Raw genomic sequence first — 26,736 nt, forward strand, 5'->3', positions numbered from 1 at the left:
GAGTGCGCAACATTATGGGCCCAAGATTCAACCTCCTGCAATGAATGCAGTGCAACCGCATATGCCCGGGATTGCATTAGGCGCATGATGGTCTGTACCAGTCTGAGCCTCTAGGAAAGCCACTTCTGGGAGGACTCGACGTCGATTGGAGGCAGTAGTTACTCTGCAGATATCCTTAGTATCTGGTTGTATGGGTGGCGTGTCCGTGGCAGGAAAATGGAATGCCACCCACCTCTCGGTATCAGAAGAAACACAAATGTGTGTGATGATGAAAGCGAGCCGCCGTCGCAGGCTGGGTCGTAGGTAGACAGAGCCAGAGCAAGGCAAAAAGAGAGTGTGTGTGAGTGGGTGCTGGCGGGTGGGCTGGTTGTGCTTGGACCGCGAAACGACGAAAAGAGCCGACGTGGATTCGGGCCTGCTGCGACTGACTCTATCCGTGAAGGTGACGGGACGGAATAGGGTAAACAACGAGCGAGCCAACAAAGGCCACAGTCAGAAGAGGGCCGACGACGGGGAACGGGGCCCGGGGGCGTCGGTGTAGGTACCGTCTTGGTGTGGGCGTCTCTCAATCGAGATATTGATGTGTGGAGAGGGCGGGCGTTGCGCGGAATATGTTGGGCATGAAGAAGAGAAGTGTGTCCGTTTGCCAGGGCACGGCCACAGTCTTTTTTTCCAACATTATTCGTGCATTGGTGAAGACAGGAATTGGCTGGTACAATCTTACTTGGACAAGCGACGCATGATGCGATTCGAGCGCTTCCGATACAGCAAGGTCCTGGCTTCACTCGGCGTGACAATTAGGCGGAGGAGGAGGGAAGTAATTTAAGGACAAGAGAGAATTCGGTGAGGGGATTCTGGAGACCAAGGGGAAAAGAAGAAAAAGATGGTGTGTATGAGCGTGTTTGCTGTGTCCTCTTGTGCTTCGGATTGAGGTTGAGTCGAGTATCGAGTGTCGAGTCGAGCGTCATGTCGTGTCGGCACATGGATTCATGGGAGCAGCACTGCAACAGACACGGGGCTAATCTAAAGGGAAGGTGCCCTGCATGGGGCTGCTCCTTCTGGATGGACCGTCGCCCTGACCTGGGCCCCTGTACACCACTGTACGAGTAAGAAAGTACTCCGTACTCCGTACACCTTGGCCTTGACCTTGGCTTGATTGGGTGATTGGGTGATTGGGTACGAACTACGAGGGCCAAGTAACATGGAAAGAACAGTGGGCTCTGTCTTACCTCATCTGCGTCCCATCTGTGTGTGTAATGCTTCCGTGTGGTCCTTCACCGAGGGCAATCGCGCCTTCTCGTGCGCCTGCACCTCGGACTCAGTGCGGATCGCGGGTTGGGGGTCTATTGTACCACATGATGCGGCAACTGCCCAAAGCTGATGGATTCCTTCTTGCTGATTCATGCCTTGGTCAAGCATCAAGTCCAAACCGAGCCAACAGCAATGATCACCTTTGCAGCATTGCACCAACAAAAAAGAAGGCAAGGGCGGGGCAATATGTTTCCGTTTCTTTGCTTTTCTACCTCATGTTTTCTCCCTAGTGTCTCCCCGTGGACATCAATGACCCGACGTATTGACCCCTCAAGAGCTCTCCATCCGCGGCGGCAGCAGCCAAGAAATGCATCCATGTTTGCAGGGTTGCATGAGGGAGAAACGTCGGGTCAAAGAATGGACCTGAAGCATCAAGCTCGTTGCACTGCCATTGCTATTGCCATCCAGGTCGACAATGGAACTTAGACGTACGTCCCCGACCAGCTGTGGCAGCTGGAAATCACCGGTTCAGTCTTGCAGATGATAAATCAGTACTCCGTACCAACTGCGAAGTACTTGGCGATATCCTTGGTGGTTGACCCTGGCGCGAGAGCCTGTCACATACAGGAATACACCTACAGATACATTCCCCCCTACCTTGCCTACCTTGCTAGGTAGATCACACATTAAGAGCTCACAGCTTGACATCACTGATCAGTACCAAGATTTTCTGCATATAATGTCTAGGGCGTCCAGTGAGAGACATGCGGGGCACGGGGCTGAAGAAGGGAATAGCGCAAGGGGGAGAAGAAGAAGAAAGCGGGCGAGGATAAGATGGTGATGGATGATCCTCCTGGAGGTCCAAGGCATACTCCGTAAACAAGGCAAGCACGCAAGGAAGGAAGGAAAACTGCCTGCATAGTTTGGGACGGAAAAAAGGAATGCATGGTGAAGAGGCACTATTGCGCACACCTTCTTCTTTCCTCGTTGTTTGCCGTCAATCATCTGTCGGGACCTACCTACCTTCGATTATTCTCTGAGGTGCCTTCCGGTAATAATTCAATCAAGGTACGTATGATGCTCTCAGTTGGAGTACGGAGTAAGGTAAGTAAGTACCTTGGCTAAGACAGGCACGATCCGGAATACCTTCCACTCCTTCACCGTGCTTACCTTCCCGTCCTTCTCAACGAAGCTGCCCACACTGCACCTCCCCTCCCCGGTTCTCCCCCCCTCCAACTGCACCTGCCTCCCGCACCCGCACCCAAGGTAAGGTGGTAAGGTCGCACCTGCACGTTGCACATCCCCTCGACTCCACCCCAGCTCCTTCCTATCGACATTCGTTCTGCAGTTTCCGCAGTGTGCAGCTACCTCGCGCTACTGCTGCAGAGCACGGCCTTGCCACTGTCACTTTTCTCTCCTTTTTTGCATCTTCATCATCGTTTTCCCTCCCAATTCGTGCCACTCTACGGATACATTACCTTACCTTCTTAACGTAGTTACACATCCTTGAGATTGAGAGGCTCAGAGCATCTGGCCCATGCCCGCGTCTGCCCACATCCGTTCATGTCAGGTCTTGCTTCCTACTGCAATTCAATTCGTCTGTCCGCTGCATATCCTGCCAACAGGGGCCTACCGCCGCACGCCTCCCACTCTTTCATCCCTCCATCACATCATGAGCTGATCGAGGCTTCAGACTCTTCTCCTCTTGACTCTGGCACCGTCTCCGGTCTCTTCCCCGAATCGCTTCAATCAGCCGACTACCACCACCACCACCTCTAGGAGTGGGTTATCACTTCCTTCTCTCGGCACGGCTTCTTTTTTTTTGTCTCCGCTTCGCTTCAGCATGCTGGTCTCGGCCGTGCTAGGCCTGACATAACCCCCAAGACGTTGCACATTGGACCAACTCAAAAGACGTTTCGCTCCAAAGTGGACATGCCCGAGACGCTTTACTCAGTACCGTTCCTTTGCCGATATGTTGACGATACACTGAGACTCCCAACTCCAACTCTAGACATCGGAAGCCGACTGCCACCCTATGCTCCCACCCTGGACCACTGCTGCCGCCTCCATTCGGCGCTGGCCATGGCAATAGCGGCGCTCATCATGTCGTCTACTATAGTAAAGTTTGGACACCGCTTCCATAAGCCACCAAGGAAGGGTGCTACTAGACGTACCAACCAACTTTAAGTCGTACACCGACTTCGCCGACTTCGCCGACGTCGTTCTCTAATCTCGTCTCCGCCCACTGTTGGTCCGGAGAGTACGGATACCCATCTCTGCTGCGCAACCCGCTAATATTGACCATCTCAACATACATGTGCCTTGAAGCACATCATCCACACCCCTTGTGCAGTACTCTGGCTGGCTGGACTGGGCATCAGATCCTCAGCTCTCTGTTACTGATCTTGCAACAACTACGCCTGCACCAGCGCCAGCAATGTCACAAATGTCATACCCGACTTCATTGCGTCCCTCAGCGTCCCCAACGGCAATTACCCTTTTCTACCTCGGCGCCAATTCGTCCATGCTTTTGGGACTAAATTTGTGTCACTCTTCCTCAATGACAACGAAGGACACCTACGGATAGTCGTTGCAAGATCAAGCGCCAGTAACCAACTTCCGCGCCTCAACATCCCTCCAAACACGTCGCATGTATAATATGTCGGCCATTACTTTCGCTACTCATTTCAGAGCGCTTCGAATCATTCTCACCGAGCTAACACCCTTCACATACTGCCCTTGTTCAGTATCGTATGCCCTCCGCGCCGAAAAGCAAGTTGGGGCTGGGCTAGCATGAGTGGATGGACGACTCTGAGCCTCAGAGGTGTTCCGAGGTGGAGGCGGAGACGCGCAGCTCACTTCCGACTCGCTAACCCAGTCCTCGGTGCGTGTGTCTCGGTCTGCTGGAACAAAGACATCCCGCCCTGACACCTTCCGCGAAGAGAGACCAGCTTGGTAAGGTCGGTGCGTTTTACAGGGATTCATGCCGCGGGACTACAGACAATACATGCTACCAGTATCCCGTACGGATATTACAGAGTGCCTTTGCCGTTGAGCGACGGCTCCTCCGTCTTTTGGGGCCAGGTGCTTGTGGTGGTCTCTGTGCTGCTGCGCATTGGATTCTCCATGTGTTCCGTACGCACTACCGACAACAGAGCATCATTAACTTGGGTCAGTTATTAACAACCTGACGTCTGTTCTCGTGGCTCGTAAAGCCCAGTCATGTCACAGCAGACGTCGGCAGTGGTCATCTCGCACGTCTTCTAGCCTCTCCGCGGGCGGGGTTGATACCAATGGCGATCCGCGGACAATTGGCGCCCGCCAACCTGCACATCTGTCTGATGGATATTTCCCACGCCCTCGTCAGCGCAGGACATATCGATAATCCCACCCACTGGCCAAGAGTAGCAACAGGCGGTGGATGCACGCCCAAATTCCAACGACCTCAACAGCGAACATCACTTGCCAATTCCACAAATACCTGGCCTCTGAGCCACAATGCCATAATGTCAACCCTCTCTCCAGGCAATACGAATCAATCAATAAAACCAAAGCTGACCCAGACCTGTTCCAGTCCTTATGGGTGGGCTTCAGAACCTCAATTGTGTCCCTCTTGGTACTTGTTGAAGCCCGCCCGTCCCTGGACAGTCCCATCCGCTCCCCACTCTCGTCAGAGGGCGTGGCGATAGCAGATTTACCTTGCAGATGCCACGAGGTGTGCAGTTACGACCAGGGGTCCAGATACCTCCCCTCTCATGTATCCCTCTCTCGTCCCCATGCCCCCGTCCACTGTCAAAGCCCTCCATCGCCTGATGGGGGAATTTCCCACCTGTACCCACTGTCACAGACCTGGACCTTGCGAGGCGGAGAGACCTCAACCCTGGACCTCGTCGTCCGTCCGTCCGTCCTAACGACCGTTTTTTTTTTGTTTTTTCCTCTCGATGCAAGCGCTTCCGTCATGGCTCAGACATGGACAGGGTAGCTCAAATCCGTTCACAGTTTGCTCAAAACCAAAGCTTTGCGCCTTGCTTCTCCTTTCTCGCAAGGTACCTACCCTACCGCACGTCCTGGCCCTGTGCTCTCGTCTCACTCATATATATCCCATTGGGCCTCGACCGACCACACATACGTATCTCTTTTTTCAACCAGCCTTCGGTGCCCGAATACAAGACCAGTCTTGACTTCCTTTGCTCTCTCAACCTCATCATATACTTCTCATTACCTGCCCGGCCTGTCATCTCTTCTCTCCTCCGTCTGTTCAACTTCGGACCTTGTGACGACCAAGTTACCAAATCCAGTTCCCTTCCGCCCACATACTAGTGTAGCCCAACGCACATATTTTACTCTTGGCAAAAGCTATGCCTAGGCAGTGACCGCGCCCTTCAAATTTGGTCACCGACTTGAAGCCCATCTTCAACTTCGTCTGCAGCATTACAAGGACATAGTTTCCAACAATACAGGTAGGGATGCTTCCTCGCTAAGGGTCACTGAACTAGAGCACTGACCGAAGGAGCAGTTCTTCGCCTGGTTGCCCATCATGTGCGACTTTACCAAGAACTACTACATTTACACCTCATGTATCGACCCGGGTGCGCACTTTTTCAGAACATCAGTCGATGGCAACCGGAGTCGTGCCTGTGGCAGCGGCCCCCACGAACGATACATCGTAGTTCCAGGCCACTGCCCCCTTTGCAGCGGCTAAAGTGTCACTACCCGACGGAACGTTTCTGTCGACTTGCCTCAGCTGAGAGGCACAAGATTCGGACCTACAGCGAAAGGCTCAATAGTCTGCTATTTCTCCATCTTACGGAAATTTGACCAACGCACCTACTCTGATGTCACCCTCACCACCCAGGCCTGCTTCGGGCCACGCGATATCTGCCAAGTACTAGAAAGTGCTACGAAGTGGCATCGAGAGACGTCAATCCAGCTTCTACTACTTCTGCTTCGATCCGGGACTTGGTGGAGGAGTACATGGGGTATGGCGCAGCTACGCCTCTGGCGAATGGTGTGGATTCGAAGCACAATCAGAAGGACGACACCGGCGTCTTCAGGATGGACTCGCCCCAAATCTTGGCAACACGAACGGTGTCGAGACCGGTGCAGCGGAATCGCGGAGGGAATCTGGTTAGAGAGTGATGTCGGCACACCTCAACCTCATGCAAAATACGGCGACACCCTGAGTCTATTCGAAGGGAGGGACTGAAGGGAGGGACTGAAGGGAGACTTCTTCAGGGGGCAGCAGCGGAAAAGCAAAAGCAGAATCACAGCAAGCGAGCACAGCACAGCGCAGCACAGCATTTGTAGCCCATTCTCCTTGGTCTTTTTCTTTGGTTTCCTATAATTCTTTTTCTCTCTATTTTCTTGTTTTTCTCTTTCATATTTCATTGGGGGGTCACCACATCGGCATATTCGGCACAGTAGACTGTGTGTTTTTCGGTTGCGGTCTGATCTGTGGTGTTTTCATACCTTTTTACCCACTTCTGGGCATTGGGAACCGGCGCACAAACATTTGGAAAGAAGTATCTGGACAAAGCAAAGTGGGATGGGCAGAGAAGATTTGAGCTGATAGTAGAGAATACTGTCTGTACACAATGCTGCTACATGAAGCATGGAATGAAGAGAAACCAATGTTACCACGTTTGTGGTAACCAAGCATGTGTCACAACCTGATTTCTTTCCAATGATGTGCTTCTGTCATGCGATGCCATCAAACATCATGCCGCCGAATCTTGATGCCTTGGTCAGCTGCCATCACAGCACGAATCCAACAGCTCTGCGCCCTTCGCCACGGTGTAAGTGATCACCAAATATGCGTACCAAAGTCCCCACCCTCCTCAGCCGATACAGAATGAAGCTGAATTATTTGACAGCGCTATTGCGTACTATACATACTCACACGGGCCGCTACCGGTGTAGGATGCGTTCGTTGGCTGGGGCAAGGAGGGGGTTCGTCATGATATCCTGCAAGCTGAGCTGTAACACCAAATACCTACAGTCGTTGTTCCCTCATCGCCCGGTGCGGACCGGGCGCCGGGCTGCGGCGGGTTCGAGGGTAAAAAGCGATGCAGGCAACCGCGCGCCCGCCGCACACAAAAAAAAAAAAGCTAAGGGTGTATAGCAGAGCCGCGATATACCCTCTCCACAAACAATGGTTTTGATTTTTTGCTTCATGCAAGCCGCTGTTGCCCTGCCCGGTCCCCATGTTTCTGACCTGTTTTGAGCACCCCTCGCTTCCCACTTTTACACTTTGTTGGCTCTATAACCCCTCATCTGGTCTCTCTCGTGGATCTTCGTGGGCGGCACGAGTGCCAATAGCTGCATGTTTGCAAGGCGACTGGGTTGCATAAGCTATGGATCATCTCTGGCCCTAGCTCAACCTCTCCCATGAAGCAAGTGGTGATTCGCGGGAGTCTCTGAGCAAACACATATAGCTCGTTGATCGTGTCCATAGCTCCCGCGGACGATAATGCGACAGACAGGGTGGTGTCAGCATCCATGCGTGTGCCGTTGATGGCTTGCAGTCCGTCGAGTGGAGACAGCTCCCGCGCCCTCCTTGACTGGATGTCTATGTCCCATAATATCTGTAATTCCTCTTGCAGTCAGACGCTTTGATACACACAAAAGGAGGATTACTCGCTAAGCTTCGTGTCGTACGGGTGCTCCTTCGACTGCTGCATGGCCCCCGCCCTCCACTCCGGGCTGCTCTTGTGATAGTGTCGGAGCCCTGTTTTCGTTATCCGTGGTAGGATCGAGATGGTCTCAGCATCATGCCTTGAGGTTATGCGGACTGTCTGCAAGCAGGAGGCTCAATTTGCTGGCAATGTGGCCATTCCGGTGTGGAGATATTATACACGGTCGGTCGAGGAGGCGTTTTGAGGTCAGGGTTGTGTTTGGGTACTATGCGTAGTGAGTGTCTCAGCCTACCTTCGCGAACCAGTGACGAGCTACTTGCAACTGCCTTGAGCTCGCTCGCGCATAGCACTCTCGGTCAGTTATAGGTGTCATACTCCATACTCCAAGGAGAAGATACTCATTGGTATGCCAACATTCCCATGGCAAGCCCAGACCCATCGCGGGCGTCATTTTGCAGATCGATCACGGAGGTGACTCAGCCTGCTATCCAGCTTGATTGTAGCATTGTGTTTGGTCCGTCGTGGGGCTTCTAGATTTCGTCAATTCTCAATTTCTTAGGAAATCGCTAAAATACTAAGTGGCCGTAAAGTTCCTTCAAAGTCGATCAGTTCCGCAAAGAGGTAGAGAATGATACACCGCACTGAGTCGTACGAGAAAGTCTCTGTTAGGGCTAGATGTCGATCAAGGACACCGACTGGTGCCTCAAGTCTAATATGCATGCATCGTGACGTCGGCCTCGAGATTCAATAGACGAAGATTCAAATGTGAACAGCAGCGGGTCGGACTGGGTCTGACTTTGACAGGACCACCTGGAGAGGGCCGACGCACGAGACCTCGCGGGCAGTATTTGCACCGAATGTGGCATCTTAAGCCCCATGCCAATTTCTTGTCCAAGCCCCGACCCTGCTCATGACCCTCCAGGGACGAGTTCGAATAGAACGACACATCGTCAAGTCGCTTATTCCACCAATGTCGCATCTGGTGGGCTATGTTCAGTGTGTTCTGGGCCGGTCCGTGGTCTCGGGACCGAAAGGGCGGCCGCTAGCATTTGTGACGGGAGGCAAAGTCCAAAAACGGCGCCGTCTCCGGGTCGGCAAGCGACGTCGCATTGCCGATACGGTATGGTGGCCTGATACTGCTGCCCTACGCAATTGTCCATGGGCGTCCCTAGGCTTGCATTTGATCGACCCGGCCCTCCGGGCCCGTCGCTTGCAACCACCCCGGCGACACGTTGCGAAGATTTCCGTCTACCCCGAGCACAATGGCCGACGGAGGGTGCCGATTCCATGTTGGGGTTCCTGGTCGTTTACCTAGCCCGGTGGGATATCGTATGTTGCTGTCGCACCAGCCGAGTTGAGCGGATCAAGAAGCTCAGCAAACACCCCGTCCTTGTCCCCCGAAACCTTCCTCTGGCCACTGCTGCCGTTTTGCCTTTGGAAGAACCCTTGTCGTCCGCTTTGGCCCTTTTAGCGGGGAAGAGTCTAACAAGTGATTTGAGGGCGACATCGTTCCCCCATTTATCTCAATTTGCCGTGGAGACTGGATGCCGTGGAGACTGGATGCCGTGGAGACTGGATGCCGGGGTAATCTGCCGGCCTGGTCCTAGATGTCTCCGCCACCTCGTCATCCCCTCGTCCTGGCACTGAGCCGATCACGACGGTTCGCACCTGTCAAAACGGTGAAGTGGAGGCCGCGGTATGACACTTGCTCGTATGATGCCAGCGAGTCAGCCGAATGATGTCAGGTCGGGATGTTTGCGCCGGATGGTTGCGATTTCTTCTTCCAGAATTAGTAGCCGGGATCGTAGTGAAGGTTGGCCGATGGCACCATGCCGACAGTTTCCCCCGCAAACTCTCGGCAATGGCTCCAAGAACCATCAGGAACTCGGGAAGTCGACAACCCGGGCGCCTCGGATTACTGGGTCGGCCGGCGCACATTCGGTTTCGCAACGTGTGCTCCAAGGACCGGCCGCCCGCAGCTATCCAGGATGTGCCAAGGAGCCGCTGCTCCGGGCTTCGGACCTTGATTAGACGGGGTCGGAGGGGTGCTTCGTTGTCGGTCGAGGATCAGAGAAAACGTTGCAGCTCCTTCAATGGTCAGCGAACCCCTTACCCAGAACCAGGGGATCGGGTGCCACATCGGACCCAGAGTAAATGCCAGAGTTAGTAAACCTCCGCTTTGCTACCCTGGCGGACGACATTGGTGACAGACATGCAACATGACAAGTCTGCTGTCAACTCTCAAGTTCTCAACCGCCGATCGATGGAGCGGGGCGGCACTAGTGAAGTTGGGAGATTGCTTCGCTTTGACATAGGGTCGGGGCTCAATGATCGGGATCCAGAAAACCGCCTAAAAACTTCTTTGAATATTCCCAAAGAGCTCTAGATTCAGCTTGTGAAGGCCTACGCCCAGCCGGAGATGTCCTTGATCTTCCAAGTCGAGACGAAAGAGTTATTCAGAGCAATCGAGTCGGGGTCCAAATTTCTGAGACGAGATGTTCAGGAGATATGGGCAGCCGATGGAGGCTCCACGCCGCTAGGACTCGATCCATGCAAGTAGGACGACCGTTAGACTAACCAAGATTGAATCTTGGAAGCAGCTAGGTTGCGGGTGTCGTGCAGCGATGGAAATATCCGGCTTTCAGACGGACGACATGTTGGTGGGCCATTTGCGAGTGATGCTGAATTGAGGTGACATGTCGGCAGTTGGGTGTGACGAAGCGGCGGGGCGAGTGTTGGTGCGACACTCGCGGACAACGTAATCTCGTTGTGTAAGTGGAGGAAGGTATTCCTGCTTGTGCAAAACACTTGCTCCTGGCATCTGTGCAAGCATTGATACTGAAAGCGCGATTGAGCAAGGGACAACATACCTCCTGAGTACATGTGCTAAGTACTCCTAATGGAAGATATTGACTGAGGGTACCTTCGTTACAGAGCATTCTTGTCAATAGGCGAGTTACGCCAGCTATCACATCTGCAACTGCCCGAAGTTGTCTTTCTTCCAAGCACTCGATATCCTATCGAGCTTATGGGAAGTCAGGAGGTCCATTCTCTCAACATTGAGCAGGTGGCTGGTGCTGCTGTGGCAAACACGAAGCAACAAGACCATACGATCGCGACAGATGACAGGTGACAGCTTCATACTCAAGGTAAAGTGTGTCGAAACACACGCTTGTATGCAAACTTTTAACTCTCACATTCCTCCCGTCTTCCCCTGTTCGCTTTCTTGGGCACTGGTCTTCTCGCCTTTACATTCATAAGAACCACTCACTATCTGCTTGGGTTTCGCCATGATACCAGTGTCGCTTCCTCTGAAACCACGATCTCTGCAAATACCTCGAGTGTTCCTACCGATATTTTCAGACCCCGAGACCCCCACGTTAGGCACCCTATGACCTTCCATGTGTAGGCACCCCAAGGTAAAGAGACGAAGATTGCCGATACGGCGACAGACTTGCCTTCCGTCGTTTCGAGAATTCGGCGGCTGCTTCCTTCGCAGTCAAAGCTGTTATCTAACTGGTTTTGCTTTCTGGAGATATGGCTTCCTCAAATTGAACTACCATCCTGGAAGCTGCACTTTCTGACAACAACGTCAGGTAACCATGCCAAATGAAACCGTCAAACGAAATAAGCCGGATATCGTCGCCTATAATAATACAGCCCACACTCGCAGACATAACGACCCTAGCTGCAATCATATCGAAATCGAGAAGCACGGCCTCACTGGTGACCCAAATTCCAAAGTAGACCGACTCTGGGGGTGCGCGCTCACAGGTACTCACATGTCGCCATGTTTCCTCAAAACAATGCAACCGAGACACACGATCTGGAAGAGCCTCGTACTCCAGAGGAGGATCGGATTGAGAGTGTTGTCATTCTTGTGGTATCGGTTTTGTCACTTTGCGGTGCTGGATTCATCATGACAAGCTACTGGGTCAGCCCTCATTCCAAATCGTTTAGCGAATTCCATCAAACTAACAAGGTATTCAGATCTTCCCGAACTTGCGATCTTTCCGTCACCGTCTTATCATCGGACTCGCGATAAGTGACTTCCTCATGGCATTCAACTTCCTCTGCTCAACAGCGATGAATCTCAGTGGCAGACTTATCAAAGATCCTCAACAGACCAGCTTTTGTAGCCTCAATGGCTTCATGGCCCAGGTCTTCGTCATTCAAACCGACTACTGGGTCTTGACCATTGGTGTTTGCACATTCTTCATCTTGACTGGCCAAAAAAAGCGAGCAAGCTGGGTGCAGAACCACGAAGTCGTCATCTGGGGACTTCCATGGGTTTCCTCGGTTTTATGGGCATCTATAGGCCTCGGAGCGGCCGGCTACAAGAGCATTGGGGCTTGTGAGTATTTATGGCCATGACGAAAGGCTCACAAAGTACTAACCCTTGTGGACAGGGTGCTGGTTCAAGTCAGACAAAGTCAGGTTGCTCGCCAACTTCGTTCCTCGATGTGAGTAAGGCACGATACTGAAGGCGCGGGATCTGGACTAAATCTGTTGTGTAGGGATTATCATATTCATCATGTTTGCACTTTATGCATATCTCGCCCTTGTCCTTTATAGAGCCCACAACAGGTTAAGCTCAATGCAGGAATCTCCTGGGCATCTGGAGTCCGGGTACTCGACTCAAGATGGCAGCCGGGCAGCAAGCACTCACGAAGGGCTTGAAGGCCGATCCATGGTTTCCATTCGAAGGCTCAAAAGGGTAATAAACGTGATGCCTCACAACGTAGAAGAGGCAGACACTAATCGCGATCCAGATTGCTCGCCTATTGCTTTTGTATCCGCTTGCTTACGCTATCATCTGGTCCCTCCCAACTGCCATCCGGATATACCAGGCAACAACGAATAAGTCGGCACCATTCGCATTGCAAAACATCGACCAAGCCTGCATCGTGGTTCAGGGGCTTGTCGACGCCGTAATCTACGGTATGAACGAGACCTCAGTAGCAAGCTAGCGCACTTGTTGCTCACGTCGAGGTTTTCCTACCGTCCAAGGGATAGAAACTCGAGGCCCGGACATCGCCTCACCAGACATAACCAGGGAGCGATCCGCTCGATCCAACGACAGGAGAATGCGAGGAACCACACTATCTAGTTCCGAGTTGGCCGAGGTCGACAGAGATGATGATTCAAGCTCGGTCGAGCTGAGAGACTTGAGGGCGTAGGCTGCCCCGTTGGGAGTGGAAGGGTCTTCTTCGAAGGACTTCGGTAGTTCGGATGGGGGCAGTGGACAGCCAACTACGCCCCTCGCCTGTGCGAGTCCCTAGAGCATTCATCGATGGAACAGACTTGCTTGGCACGGTGAGCATGGCGATGAGGCCGTGGGCGAAGGGGAGGTTTTGTACACTATCAATATTGTGGTACGAGACCACTTCCTCGGGTTGCCGCCCGTGCGCAGGGCATATTCATCATGGTGCAGGGATTAAAGGCAGTCTCTTGAGTAAAAGGGTGGTATCAACATCTCATTACTAGCTCATGTCCTCTAGGGACTACCATTCACGACGCATTCATCGTGACTTCATTATCGACCACAAATCCATCGTGAACACTTACACGCCCACAATCATTTCTTACATTACGTGCTTAGTGCTTGGCACCGCCAGTCTGCTCCGCAGTAGAAGCAGCAGGGACATCCTTTGCAATCTTGGACTTCTTGACCAAGCGCAGGCCACCGATAAGCATAACGAGGCCGAGAAAACCTAGGATAACAACCAGCGTCACCAGCGCGCCAATGACGCCCGCAACGGGGGTCGAGATGCCTCCCTTGCTACCGCTCGAGCCGGATCCGTTGGCATCGGTGCTGCCGTCCAGACCCAGGGCCGTGGCGCACGTGCCGGTCGAGTTGCCGCAGGCGGTGCACCAGGTCTTGGTATCCTCGACGGCGAACTTTTGCATCTCGGTGACGAAAGTGTTCCAGGGCAGCACGGTCTCGGATTGTCCAAAGAGCGGGTAGACGGTGAGGTTGTTGATGCCAGCGGAGCCGTTGGCGAAGCGGAAGCGGACGGCGACGTCGTCGGCGGCGGGGCTGGCGGAGGTGGCGTTCGTGACGAGCTCAAAGACCATAGAGGAGGCGTAGTCGACGACGGTCTGGAAGTCGGCCGAGACCTTTTGAAGCTGGGCGAGGCCGAAGAAGGAGGAGAAGCTGGCATAGGCACCGAACTGGATGTTGGCCTTGACGGAGGATGACTTTGCGGCGTCCTTGAGCGTCGCGTTGAGGGCCAGGAGAATTTGGCCGGCCAAGACCTTGCCGGCGATGGCGCGGATGGGGTCGCTCTCGTTGTAGGCGAGGTTCCACTCGTGGATGTTGGCGTAGTCGGTCAGCGAGCGGACGGTGGCGTTGGTGAGGAGGGAATCGGAGGGGATGCTGTCGTTGTGGATGCGGGCGACGTTGATGAGGTCGAAGATGGCGTAGGCGTTCTCGAACGTGGCGGCCTTTGCGCCGAACGTGCCGTTGATGACGGGCAACAGGTTCTGGTAGAAGTCGCGGGACTCGGTGTCGACGGCGGCGTACTCGGGCGAGGAGAAGTAGTTGTTGGAGCTGACGACGGCTTTACCGCAGCCGCTGCCGCCCTGGAGCCACTCGCTGCTCTCGGCGTTCGTGCTCGTGGAGGCCGTGGACACGGCGTTGATGGGGATGTACTGGTATCCGCCGAGGGGCGCCTCGACGCTGGAGCCGTTGGCGAGAGCCTCGACGGTGCCGGAGGGCGGGTAGAAGCCCTGGAGGAAGGCGTTGGCCGAGGACTGGAGGACGACGTCGACGGGGGAGGTGACGGAGAGCTGTTCCGGGAAGACATCGTCGGTGCTCATGTTGCGGATCTGGTGGGTAGCGTTGTCGCGGACGTAGAGCCGGCCGTATTCTAGGCCGGAGGTGTAGACCTCGTAGGCGCCAAGGTCCGTGAAGCGGACGGGGGGCGTCTTCTTTGCTGTGCGGTCACCGTGACGGTGGAAGACGTAGATGCCGAGGACGGTCTCTGCGGCCGCGGGCATGATGGGCAGGCCCATTGCCAGAAGGTGCTTGAGTCCCATATTTGCGATGTGTTATTGGACTCTGAGAGAGTGTTGGCTCTGTTGTTACTGCTCGTGTCCTCTGACTATTCGGTTTGATATGTGCATATAATCAACAAGCAGAAGCTACTACTTACTCGCCCAATTGAACTATCAGCAGCGTGCTGTATACAAACTCAGTGCCTGCCGGAGTGTGAAAACGGCTGATGAGATGAGATTGAAGCCGAGTTGCAATCCCTGTAGCAAAGATATACAACAGAGACGACGGTTTAAATAAACCTCACGGGAGCTGAGGAGACTAGGACGATCGGGAGTCGCCTCGACGCCCCTCGCGAAGCCGGGTACCGCCGGCCCTTTTATGTCACGACCGACAGTCGGACTCTTCGACGCTTCAAGAGGTTAGAGTCATCTTCAAAGAAATCCTGCAGCCCACACATGGCTCAGCGACAAATGTTCCTTCCATTCCTCCTCCCCAGTTCCCAGCATGGTTCGACCCGCTTGCTCGCTCCGGACCAGTCGATGGTTGGCGATAAAGGAGGGGTAAAAGGGAAAGGGTTCGAATAAAAACGCACTAGGCCCATGGATTAGCACCAGCCGGGCCAGGTCCTATCACTCTGCAGGTTAAAAAGTGCGATTTCACTGCAACCATGGGCGGCGAGAGCGGGTGAGTCTTGCTGCTCATCCGCATAGCGGGCGACGGCGGGAATGGATGGATGCCACCACCATGCCACTCAAAGCTGTCTGCAATTCGTGTGGCCAATGAGTCAAGCTGTTCCTGATGGCCCCGCCTGAGGTGCAAGCTATCACCTGCAGGTCGAGGGATGTGGATGCCGGCTTGGCTCGAAAAGCTTGAGTGCGCCGCACCCGGTCCGGTCTTTGGAGGACACTAATTAGTTGGCTTGGTGACCGACACGGTGAGAAAAAAAGTGTGTTCGGAGGGGGCAGCTTTGCAGCAGCATCTCCGCTCCCGTCCGCGGGGCGGCTCGGCCTGTCGGCGGCTGGGAGATAGGTGTCTAGCCTGATGTGGCTGAGTAGAATTGTGGTGCCGATAGCCGCTTTGCTTAAGGATTGAAGGGTCTGATTTGATATAACGTAAGGTAGGATTGTACAAAATGCCAAAAGATCATGGTTATTTCTGAAAACGACTGTTGGTTGGTTCAATACAGTGCCGTTTCCTGCGGTTCTTCGAATATCTAACAAGCTCTGAGCGGGTCAACAACCACGCCCTTGCGATGTCAACTTACAATCACCATTCTCTCCACCCCCGGTCGTTGGATTTTCTTTGTCCGCGGACTTGCTGGAGGTGATCCTTCCGACCCCACCACGGCCGATTTGTCGGTGCCAGCTACAACTTCGACTCTGTCTTTCGGCCGCTCTTCACGTGCTTCGAGATTTCTCCCTTCAAGAGGAAATCCGGGTATCTCATGTCTTCATCTGTTCCAACTGCTAGCGCACCCTGGCGTCTCCAGGCACCGCCGTCAACAGGAATTGCTTGACCGTTGACGAAGCTGCCGGCGTCGCTGAAGAGATAAACGGTGGAATCGGCAATGTCCCGGATCACGCCCCACCGACCCTGCGGCACCACCGCGTCGGCCTTGGCCTGGTCTTGCTTGCTGCTGGACAGCCGTTGCATGCCCTCCGTATCCTTGATCGGCCCGGGGGCAATTACATTGCTCGTGACTCCGAACGGACCGTACTCCAACGTAACCGAGGCCATGAGAGCATCGACGGCCGCTTTGGCGGCTGAGACATGTGCTTGCAGCGGCATACCTGTCCAGTGGAATGTGGCAGAGACGAAAATGATGCGGCCTCCAGTCAGTCCGTTTTGGCTGGGCGTAGGGTTGTTCTTTGCCGACTCTACCAGGTAGGGAATGGTAGCCTTCAGAGTGTTGAAAGTGCCCAAGACATCAATATCGATGACCGCCTTGAACGCGTTGGGGCTCATGCCGGACAAGGGTGCGATGAAGTTGCCAGCAGCTCCCGCACTGTTGGTAAGGTTGTCACTGTTAGCAGTCTGCCCCAGGATTGAGACCCTTGTGAATCGGGCGCTTACATGACAAAGTCGATGCCGCCGAGCTCCTTGGCGCATCGATCTGCGGCGTCTTGCAGGCTCTGGGGCTAGATATAAATTGTCAGCTGCAACGTTTCTGGCAGCGATATGTGTTGATGAGCACATACATTTCTCACATCACAACCGCCGATACCGATGACCTTTGCACCAGGCCTAGCGGTGGCTATGTCCTTGGCCATGGACTCTGTCTTTTCGACATTGCGGCCGATGATGCAGGCATTTGCTCCGAGACGGACAAGAGCACGAGTTTGAGCACTGCAAATGCTTCCAGCGCCGCCGGTGACAAAGGCGACTCTGTTGTCTGCACAGCGCAGTTAGTCTCCATGAGGGTGCAGCAAAGAAAAGGAAGCCCGGAAGCCACTTACTAAAGATGCCGTCCTTCCAAACCGGACTCAAGTACTCGGACTCGGGAATAGGCATGTTTGCAGGGACTAGATGTGGGTGATGAGGGACGGGACAGAGACAATGAACAAGGTATCACAGGTGGTTCGAGATGATGACGTGTGGGACCTGTTTCCACGAGATTAAGGCGATAGATTCTGATTGTTTGGGTACCCTGACGATGGAGGTTTGGTGGATCCGTTGGCTGCACAAAGATATCGGAGGTTGCACGAATCTCGAACCTATATGTCACACGAGGAAGAAGAAACCAAAAAGAGTCCGGTTGGTACGATGTCTTGTTGTGCAACGGTCACGGCAAAGCGCAGCTCAGATGGCAGCAGTGGTAGCGCGTCGGACCTTGGGACCTCGGTAACGGAAGGTTAGGATACAAAAAAGTGCGGAGCCTTCCGCGGCACGTCAAACCAAATGATTAGTTATTCCGCTGCTGACTCATCCAGAGCTCGGTCACGATCACGGGGAAAGACACAGGCACACAGGTTGGGGAAGGAGCTGCTGATTGGTGGGGGAGAGCTGAGGAAAGAGAGCAACAGTTCTCTCCTTCCAGCCTCCAAACGCACCTAACCCTCCCGCACGGGGCCTAATTTAGCGCGATTTCCTTATGTCGCTCCCGGGATCAACGACCGCCTCCCCGTAGACACCTTCCCCAACCGTTCCTTTCAGACCGGGCAGGCTCTCCAATGCCACGCCCCTTCATGTGTTGGTTGCCTCTATTGTCTATGAGTTGCTAGTTGCAACCGTTGGTTTGAGCCATGGTCGAGGTCACACGCTCACAGCATCAGTTCATTTTGAATGACATGTCATTTGACATCGAAACCCAGAAGAATGGAACCCGCAATGTCTCGGTTCTGCAACTTCTTCAACATTGGTGTCCCAAGGACGTGGTGGCGGTAATCTCCCTTTCAAGAACCGTGTATTTGGGTTATGGGCGCATACTGTGATCGATATTCTTCGCTATGGGGGAAAACAATCACGGCAGACAAATATCCGCGCCTATCAACTGGTGCTTTCCTGTCTCCCTCTGTGTCCGGTAGTGATGAGAGCGATACCCGCCACGTCGCGTGATCCGAAACGAGAATATGTGAAGGTATCCTGTCGCAACATCGTCTCTTCACACGCCTACATATGCAACGGCTTGTATACGTGGCTCGGCGGAGTGAAATGGTTGGGTATCACAGGGGAACGTACCCCCAGTACTGATCCGCCAAGCACCCACAGGGCCTGCGAATGTCGTATATCCAACCTATGGATCTCATTGCAGAAATCATACGTCCGAGAGTGACCTTTCGGGAAGCAGGAAATCCGTCTCCACGAGCCAACTGCATCTGTGCCGCCAACATGCAGGACCTATTCCCAGTCAAAGAGAGGGGTAAATTAAGTGCCTTTGGAACTCATAAAAGTCGCGAGACAGAACCGGGAAAATGCAGAATCAGTTTGTTCAGCATTGTGCAAATTCGCAAATTGTCAACAGGCATCTGTCCGAGATCTTACAATGAGTAACGCTGAGTCCGACCGTCCCGCGGTGGCAGGCCCGGTCATCGTCGCTGAAGAAGGGGTAAAAACAACTTAAGCCCTGCGGTGGACTGAGTGATTCTAACAACTTGACTAGCATTGGGATGATAGTTCTTCAGACCATGGATCTGTAGGTGACGTCTCTTATTGTTTGACTTCGCTCCCGCAAGCACTGCTGATATCCATCTCAGAGCTTTGCCTTGTCAACCACCAGCCTGAGCAGCTCCATCTTCCAACATCGACTTGAAAATGGCAGAACTTACCACAAGTACAAAGATGGCAGTAAGACGCCGACCATGAGGCTCATAGGCTGCAAGCAGTGTGAAGTCTGACATGTACAGAATACATTTGGCCAAACGACGAGAAAGAATCCGACAGACTGGGTATGCGCCTCCATCTGACCACTTGTCTGGTGAAGCCGCCTAACGCTACGACCAGATCTGCAGCACAATTTGTTTCTTCTAACCTTCCACTACAAGCTGGGTCTCGCTCCGCCCAACGCCCAAGATTCTGGGGTCAAGCGCGTTCTCGATCTTGGCACTGGCACCGGTCTTTGGGCGATGGAGTTTGCAGATGAGCACCCTGAGGCCGAGGTAAGCGAAAGAACGCTTTTCCTGCTCACAATTGGTACATATGCTCATTCATAGCTTAGGTTCACGGCGTTGATCTCTCGCCTGTTCAGACGTCAGCGTGAGTTGCATATGCCTCGGGTGCCTGAAGTTAGTTCCCAGCGCTCAACGTTGACCCATTGCAGAATTCCTCCTAACGCCAAGTTCGAGGTCGACGATATTGAGGAGACGTGGACGTATAATGTGCCATTCGACTATATCCACAGCAGAATGATGACATCCAGTATTTCCGATTGGAGCAAGCTTTTCAAACAAGCCTTTAAGTAAGTCGAGGCTGAAGATTTAGAAATTCTAAGCTAACTCGATAGGCACCTGGAGCCTGGCGGATATCTGGAAATTCAAGAGCCCGTTCTTCACCCCCATTGTGATGACGGCACCCTCAAGCCAGACCATGCAATGGAGAAGTGGCTGAAGCTTATCGGTGAGGCCATGGAGATTTTTGGAAGACCTTTCGTGGACATCCCTGGTCTCGTAGCAGTCATGGAAGAAGTCGGATTCGTCGATGTGACCATTGAGACATACAAGTGGCCCATCAACGAATGGCCCAAGGACCCTCACTACAAGATGATCGGAGCATGGACGCATGCCAACTTCATGGAAGGTCTCGAGGGCTGGACTTTGGCGCCCTACACCCGGGCGCTGAACTGGACGAAGGAGGAGGTCTTCGTCTTCCTGGCAGAGGTGCGGTCCAACCTGAAGGACCGTAACATTCATGCCTACTGGCCAATGTAAGTTTTAATGTATGCGTCTTTTGGACCGAAGTGATTGGTGCTAACACGGGGAAAAGCTACTCTATTTACGGCAGGAAACCTGGAGAGAAGAAGAAGGCGACCACGACGACGGAGGAGCCAGCCACGCAAGAGTGATAAACGACTTTAAAGCGAGCACTTTTCTATCTAGACCTGAGCAATTGAACGAGTCTATAATGAACGAGTCTATAGTTCTCTCTAATGACGTGGCTCGAAATGAAGCCTGTATACTCGTCACTTCGCGAATGAAAAAGCTGCGTCGACTCAAATTTGTCCAAAGCAATGAAAGACTAAAAGACAAATTCCAAACAATGAATCTTTGAATACATCATCAAACTCAAGCAGCAAAAACTATGGTAAGTCATCAACTTGGGGGGTTTCAGAGGAATCAGATAGAGACAACCCGATCTATAGTACGGAATGAAATTGACTTCGCTTGACCTACTGTATTCATGTGGACCTTCCACGAATTGCCTCACGGAGCTCTCAATCCGATTATCGCAACGGATCAAATTCGTGGCTGGAGCGATTGGACGTATCAGGGGTTCTAAGCGAACTGACTCTATCACATATGACCTGTTGTTTGCGCTGTCATACCGTACGTGCGTAAAGCAAACTGCATCCGTCCTGTTGGAAGCGATCAGTACCCACGTATTTCCCCTTGCCACAGACCTGCATGCAAACACCTGGCCGAGAAGAGGGGTAGTATTCTCGTCCCACATAGATAAATGGTTCACATCCAGTGGTTTCTTGTGTCGTATTGCTTCCTTTGCGAAAAGTAGAGAGCCCAACATCACAGTCAGCATTCTATGTTTTGCAGTCAACGGCCAACATGTGCAACGACCAGGCTCCCGTCCCGGCCAACCATGGGCCAGTCATTGTGGCTGATGAAGTGAGAGTGCCAATCCCATTCTGCGTGAGTAGGACATACTAACACCTGTTGCAGATCACAGATGATAGCTCATCGGAAAGATTGTCGGTGAGTAGCGATTGACACAGATTTCACTCCATGCGCGACGCTCAGGCTTAACCTTCTCCTACAGAGTATAGCATCTTCAACCACGAGCTTATCCAGTTCGATTCTCCAACATCGGATTGAGAACGGGAGGACATACCACAAGTACAAGGAAGGCAGTGCGTGCTACGCCCTTGTTTCTCTCTCCAATCTTTCAGTATTCTAACAACTTCAGGATACAATTATCCAAATGACGAACGGGAGAATGATAGGTTAGGTACATATTGACATCGCCCCTTCTTCTTACACACCTGACCCTGGCGTGAGACAACACTCACACCCGGCTTCTCCCCCAGATTTTCAACACGAGCTCTTCCTCCTCACCCTCCACGACAAATTGGGGCTTGCCCCACCGAATGAGCCCAACTCCAAAGTCAAACGCGTACTTGACCTTGGAACTGGAACAGGAATCTGGGCCATTGACTTCGCCGATGAACATCCAGAGGCGCTGGTGAGTATGTCTAGTTGCCGGTGATCCGGTTCAATGAAGCTGAAGTGCGCAACAGGTATATGGGGTGGATCTTTCACCTACACAAACAGCCGCGTATGTACCAGCTGCCCGTCATTGAAAACCATCCCTGTCATAGGTACTGACGGTCTCCAGTGTACCACCCAACGTCAAATTCGAGGTCGATGACATCGAAGAGCCCTGGACATACCGTGAGCCGTTTGATTATATCCACTGCCGTGCACTGACATCCTCTGTCTCCGACTGGAAGAGGCTATTCAAGCAAGCCTTTGAGTGAGCATTCTTCTTATTTTCACACATGCAGTCGACTGACGTCAACCAGCCATCTCGAGCCTGGCGGGTGGTTCGAGATGCAGGAGGGCCACGTCCGACCCTTGTCCGACGATGGCACCTTGACCCCGGAGCACTCCTTATCCAAGTGGGCGGATTACATCGAGGAGGCCTGCAACATCTTTGGCCGTCCCTTTGCAGATGTGCCGGGCCTCGTGGAGGTAATGAAGGAGGTGGGCTACGTCGACGTCACGTACAGCACCTTCAAGTGGCCCATCAACACTTGGCCCAAAGACCCGCATTACCGGACCCTCGGTCAGTTTAACCACGACAATTACATGGACGGGATCGAAGGTTTCACACTTGCGCCCTTCACCCGGGCTCTCGAGTGGACTCGGGAGGAGGTCGATGTCTTCCTCATCGGTGTTCGCAACGATCTGAGGAACAGGCACATCCACGCGTATATTCCCATGTAAGTGTTGTTAACCCACTATGTTGCTGTCTCAGATGTTCTAACGGTCAACAGTCAGTTGGTAAATGGACGGAAACCTGAGGAAACGCCAGAGACGGATTGACGGGCATGGTGACTATACCGTGATAGCTGATCGAACTTGGAAAGACTGGAAAGCTCATTGCAAAGAAACAGGGGAATGTAAGGCTTTCAATACAATACCTGCCCTAAGAATCGTAACCTGTCAGAGGCTTTGAGGCCCACATAATGTCCGTGAAGAACTCTGAATTGGGTCATTCGTTGTCTCTCGGACTAATGCAACGGCCCAAAGCCGCGGTCCCGGCCGGTCGTTCGCAATCTGCATATAGATATAAAGACAATCGAAGGGAATTCAATGATTCGCCACGCTGTTGGACTTCTGCTGCTTTTGTCTCAGAGGGGGATTGGCAGTTGGTTGTGATACGTTCAGAATCCTTGCTCGTTGGAAGCAGGCTGTCCCCACGAGCAAACCGAATCCTTGCCACCAACGGTCCAACATTGCCAACATGCATAATTGTCTCCATTCTAGAAGAGGGTAGCATTCGTTGGTTTCACAGAGGGGCTAAGATAAATGATGGCTCGTGCCGTCGCCGTTAAATTTGTCACTTTGCAATCTCGACGGCTTCGACAGTGAGCGACAAGATTGAATCGACTCCCTCGCCTCCACCACGCATTGTGTCAAAACTCGTATCGCGATGTCGGAAAATCCTACCAGCCCCGCGCCTCCGGCGCCTACTGATGGTCCCAGTCCGACCAACCCTGCGCCTGAGGATGGTCCAATTGTAGCAGCGGACGATGATGTAAAGTACCGTCCGGAGTTTATGTTCTCCGGTGCTAACATGATCGCAGCTCACCGATGACACCTCATCCGACAGGGCAACTCTAGGTTTTAGTTCATTTCTGAAAATGCTCACAGAAATTGGAAGAATCTAATTCAATCAGAGAATTGCGTCTTCCAGCACGAGTCTGGCCAGCTCTATCCTGCAACATCGCATCGAGAATGGACGTACGTATCACAAGTGCAAGGACGGCAGTAAGTTTCACCGCTTGCCCAAAGCCAGGCGCGATGATATTAACCAGAACCAAGAATACCCGTTTCCGAACGACGAGAAGGAGAGCGACAGACTCGGTACGTCACGTTCCTCATGCGTGTGCACGTAGCCGTCTCATTAACATGCTCCCCCCAGATCTTCAACACAACATCTACTTGCTCACCCTCAACTACAAGTTGGGCCTGGCTCCTCCCAACGAGAACCTCAAGGCTCAGCGTGTCCTCGACTTAGGAACTGGAACCGGGTTGTGGGCTATTGATTTTGGTGATGAACATCCCGAAGCTGAGGTGACTAGAGATTCATGAACTCGTACACTTGCATGAGCCACGTTGCTGACTTGATACTACCAGGTGGTTGGAGTTGACCTCACCCCGGTGCCAACTGCATTGTGCGGCTTTTCTAGATGTGGTATTCCCGGTCTAGTATGTTGACTAACTTGTGCCTAGCGTCCCGCCGAACGTCAAATTTGAGGTCGATGATTTTGAGGAGCCCTGGACGTACAGTCAACCTTTTGACTACATCTACATTCGCGGGCTTTCCGGTAGCGTTGCCGACTGGGGGAAGTTTTTCAAAAAGGCTTACGAGTAAGCAAAGCCTTGATGTCTTTCTCAACTTGTCAGTCCAGCACTTGGATTGACCAACTAACGTACCCGTAGTCATCTGACGCCCGGCGGCTACATCGAGCTGTTCGAAGGGCACATGAGACCCGACTGCGATGACGGAACACTGACATCGGAGAGCGCTCTCATGAGGTGGGTAGACAAGGTTGAAGAGGCCTCCAAGATCTTTGGCCGCCCTTATAGACGTTCTAGGCCTGGTACCTCACCTTAAGGAGGCAGGCTTTGTTGATGTGGAAATAGTAAAGTATAAGTGGCCCGTTAGCCCCTGGCCCAAGGATCCCTATTATAAGGAACTTGGTGAGTGGTGTCTCGAGAACTTCATGGAAGGCCTCGAAGCCTGGAGCTTGGGCGCCTTTACGAGGGCCCTCAACTGGACCAAGGAGGAGGTTCAAGTCCGAAATGAGTTGAAGGATAGAAGGATACACGCCTATTCGCCCCTGTAAGCCCCCCTAACGCCAGCTCTGGGGCTCTTTATGTCTGAAGACTGTCTAATCCGGAACAGCTGGGTGATTTACGCGAGAAGGCCGATTGAGAAGGAGGAGTGAAGAAGTCAAGACGCATCGGTGGCCTAGCTTTCGGGGAAGAGCGTGCTGGAGAAATTTGGTGGGCCAAATGAGTTCGTTTCGAGTGATCATCAAATCGCGCCGACAACCTCATAGGGTTTCTTTTTTTCATAGGGTGCGTCTTCTGGTGAACCAAGTGGTCACTTGTCTCGAGCATCTTTCGGCCCTCGTCAAAGTCGGCGCTGGACCGCCTCCATGCCGTAAATAAACTCCTTTTCCATTAAACGAGTCAAGGAAAGAAGCTGCCATCTTGATCCTGCGAGCAGAAAAAAGAACTTTTCATGTTCTTGAAGATAAGGCAAGGACAGATAAGGGGACGTCGCTGTGCCTTCCATTGATATTTATGCCGAAATGTACAGACGTTTGTGCAACCTCGGGCCAGCTTCGGGACTAATGCAAGGCGCACGGATAATTTAAGCTCATGGTACCCCATACCGTCATCGGGAGACTCCACCAAGGTACCCACCCCAAGTCCCGGCCAACCAGATCGCCGCCAAACAAGCAAAGGACTAATTCCCGCGCGAAAGAGCGGCAAGCGGCAAGCGGCAAGGCGGGAAACGTCAGGTCGTCAACAAGCGTCAGCGTCAATCAAGTCCATTCAATCCGGCCATTTCCACCTCCCCAAAACATCTTACCATCCTGTGACGCCTAACTGGTCAGGCCGGAAACCATCTAACCCCCCAGGTCAGATCAGACACTCAAGTTCCCAGTCCAACAAAGAGTGATACCGCCCCTCCCCGCCCCGCCTTCCCGGTCAGCAGCAGCACCACCAGTAAGGCCGTACCTAAGCAGCGACCCGACCGACCGACAGTTTGACGACACATCCCATACCGACTTCACACCTCACGAACTTCGACCTTACATCCTTTCCGCCTCCATCGATCACCCACATCCAACGCCTCTCCCCGAACCTCCTACGAATTCCCGCACCAGCCACCATGGCTTCCAAAGGAGTTTCCCTCCTGAAGTTCGTGGGAACTGTTTCCCTCGGTCTTCTGACTGTACGTTTCACCGCTCTCCCAGCGTGCACACAGCCCAGCTCGCTTGTCGGACCATCATCAGTGACGCCACTATCCCATCCCCAATCCACCCCTCCCCCCTCCACTCCCCGCACTCAGGACTCCGAGATACCGAACCAGCCTCAACCCCATCGTGAAATGCTTCACCCAAGATACTAACATCGCATGTGCGCGCAACAGGGCCTCTCCTACTCCCTCTCAACCGTAACAGTCCCTTCGATCCTCTCCCTCCCCTCCGCCTCCGACGCCCTCCGCGCCTTCAAGAACCTCTACCCATCCGCGACTGCCCGCCTCCGCCTCCTCACCGGCGTATCCGCAACCTCCTTCCTCCTCGCCTTCTTCCTCTCCTCACGCGCCTTCCGCCACCCCTACCTCGTCTACGCCTCCGTCCTTACACTGACCTCCGGCCTCGCCGAGCAAATCACCCCCTACGTCCTCAAGAGCAACCCCTCCACCTCCAAGGAATCCATCGCCGCCCGTCGCCAGGCCGCCCGCGAGCGCGAGCAGAAGCGCAAGGCCGCTCGCATCGCGCGCCAGGAGGCTCGCATGGAGGCCAGCTACGAGGTTCTCGGCGACACCCACAGCGACGGCGCCGGCAGCGCGAGCGGCGACGAGTCCTCGGCTGCGGCTGCTGAGGCGGAGGAGGAGGCGCTTAACGGCGAAGAGATCCGCGGCGAGGTGGACGGTTTCAGAAAGACGCAGCTCGTGCAGTCTGCCGTTGCCTCAGTCGGCTTCCTGCTTTCCGTCATCGGCATCTGGGGTGATGGTGCCATCCAGGTCTTCAAGACCGAGACTGTGATTGTCGGTGTATAAGAATGACGTGACGCGGGTGTTGAGCGGAGCAAGGGGTTGGTTGAGCTGTACCCAAGTCGTGAAATTGTTGCTGGTGTTGCGCATAGGAAACTTTGAGATTGCGTGGACGGGAAACGATGCCACACTATACTATACTAGTACTGCTTACCAGAGAGAAAG

The 26,736-nt window shown here is 53.4% G+C and overlaps 8 protein-coding genes across 8 annotated transcripts; 6 read left to right on the forward strand and 2 right to left on the reverse strand.

Annotated features, from left to right (window-relative positions):
- The first annotated feature begins 9,415 nt into the window (after positions 1–9,415).
- On the forward strand, positions 9,416–10,236 carry BDP81DRAFT_424700 (uncharacterized protein). Its single transcript, XM_060590153.1, has one exon. The coding sequence runs from the start codon at positions 9,622–9,624 to the stop codon at positions 10,051–10,053; it is 432 nt and encodes a 143-aa protein (XP_060446905.1). The 5' UTR covers positions 9,416–9,621; the 3' UTR covers positions 10,054–10,236.
- Positions 10,237–11,676: 1,440 nt separating this feature from the next.
- BDP81DRAFT_392905 (uncharacterized protein) lies at positions 11,677–12,856 on the forward strand (the record flags this gene model as incomplete). Its single annotated transcript, XM_060587767.1, has 5 exons — positions 11,677–11,820; positions 11,877–12,240; positions 12,296–12,349; positions 12,404–12,603; positions 12,659–12,856. 5 exons carry the CDS (start codon positions 11,677–11,679, stop codon positions 12,854–12,856), a joined length of 960 nt encoding a protein of 319 aa, XP_060446906.1.
- A 628-nt stretch (positions 12,857–13,484) lies between these two features.
- Positions 13,485–14,888, reverse strand: BDP81DRAFT_315679 (histidine acid phosphatase; the record flags this gene model as incomplete). The annotated part of the gene is made up of 1 exon (XM_060584101.1): positions 13,485–14,888. One exon carries the CDS (start codon positions 14,886–14,888, stop codon positions 13,485–13,487), a length of 1,404 nt encoding a protein of 467 aa, XP_060446907.1.
- Positions 14,889–15,906: 1,018 nt separating this feature from the next.
- On the reverse strand, positions 15,907–17,772 carry BDP81DRAFT_424705 (short-chain dehydrogenase). Its single transcript, XM_060590154.1, has 4 exons — positions 17,343–17,772; positions 17,085–17,278; positions 16,960–17,024; positions 15,907–16,891 (listed from the first exon to the last, which is right to left on the reverse strand). The coding sequence occupies exons 1-4, from the start codon at positions 17,395–17,397 to the stop codon at positions 16,252–16,254; spliced, it is 954 nt and encodes a 317-aa protein (XP_060446908.1). The 5' UTR covers positions 17,398–17,772; the 3' UTR covers positions 15,907–16,251.
- Positions 17,773–18,831: 1,059 nt separating this feature from the next.
- On the forward strand, positions 18,832–20,532 carry BDP81DRAFT_470593 (S-adenosyl-L-methionine-dependent methyltransferase). Its single transcript, XM_060594549.1, has 9 exons — positions 18,832–18,931; positions 18,986–19,018; positions 19,080–19,170; positions 19,230–19,271; positions 19,327–19,481; positions 19,541–19,578; positions 19,643–19,780; positions 19,826–20,245; positions 20,305–20,532. Exons 1-9 carry the CDS (start codon positions 18,869–18,871, stop codon positions 20,381–20,383), a joined length of 1,059 nt encoding a protein of 352 aa, XP_060446909.1. The 5' UTR covers positions 18,832–18,868; the 3' UTR covers positions 20,384–20,532.
- A 478-nt stretch (positions 20,533–21,010) lies between these two features.
- Positions 21,011–22,887, forward strand: BDP81DRAFT_405337 (S-adenosyl-L-methionine-dependent methyltransferase). The gene is made up of 9 exons (XM_060588933.1): positions 21,011–21,158; positions 21,213–21,245; positions 21,310–21,400; positions 21,457–21,498; positions 21,578–21,732; positions 21,788–21,825; positions 21,886–22,023; positions 22,073–22,492; positions 22,547–22,887. The coding sequence occupies exons 1-9, from the start codon at positions 21,099–21,101 to the stop codon at positions 22,593–22,595; spliced, it is 1,026 nt and encodes a 341-aa protein (XP_060446910.1). The 5' UTR covers positions 21,011–21,098; the 3' UTR covers positions 22,596–22,887.
- Positions 22,888–23,205: 318 nt separating this feature from the next.
- BDP81DRAFT_470595 (S-adenosyl-L-methionine-dependent methyltransferase) lies at positions 23,206–25,011 on the forward strand (the record flags this gene model as incomplete). The annotated part of the gene is made up of 9 exons (XM_060594550.1): positions 23,206–23,310; positions 23,453–23,543; positions 23,598–23,639; positions 23,698–23,849; positions 23,913–23,950; positions 24,009–24,146; positions 24,219–24,379; positions 24,423–24,621; positions 24,685–25,011. 9 exons carry the CDS (start codon positions 23,206–23,208, stop codon positions 24,725–24,727), a joined length of 969 nt encoding a protein of 322 aa, XP_060446911.1. The 3' UTR covers positions 24,728–25,011.
- Positions 25,012–25,683: 672 nt separating this feature from the next.
- Positions 25,684–26,577, forward strand: BDP81DRAFT_392911 (uncharacterized protein; the record flags this gene model as incomplete). Its single annotated transcript, XM_060587768.1, has 2 exons — positions 25,684–25,746; positions 25,945–26,577. The coding sequence occupies 2 exons, from the start codon at positions 25,684–25,686 to the stop codon at positions 26,575–26,577; spliced, it is 696 nt and encodes a 231-aa protein (XP_060446912.1).
- Positions 26,578–26,736: the final 159 nt, after the last annotated feature.

Source organism: Colletotrichum phormii (assembly GCF_030913505.1).
Source record: "Colletotrichum phormii strain CBS 102054 chromosome Unknown BDP81scaffold_7, whole genome shotgun sequence".
Lineage (NCBI taxonomy): Eukaryota > Fungi > Ascomycota > Sordariomycetes > Glomerellales > Glomerellaceae > Colletotrichum > Colletotrichum phormii.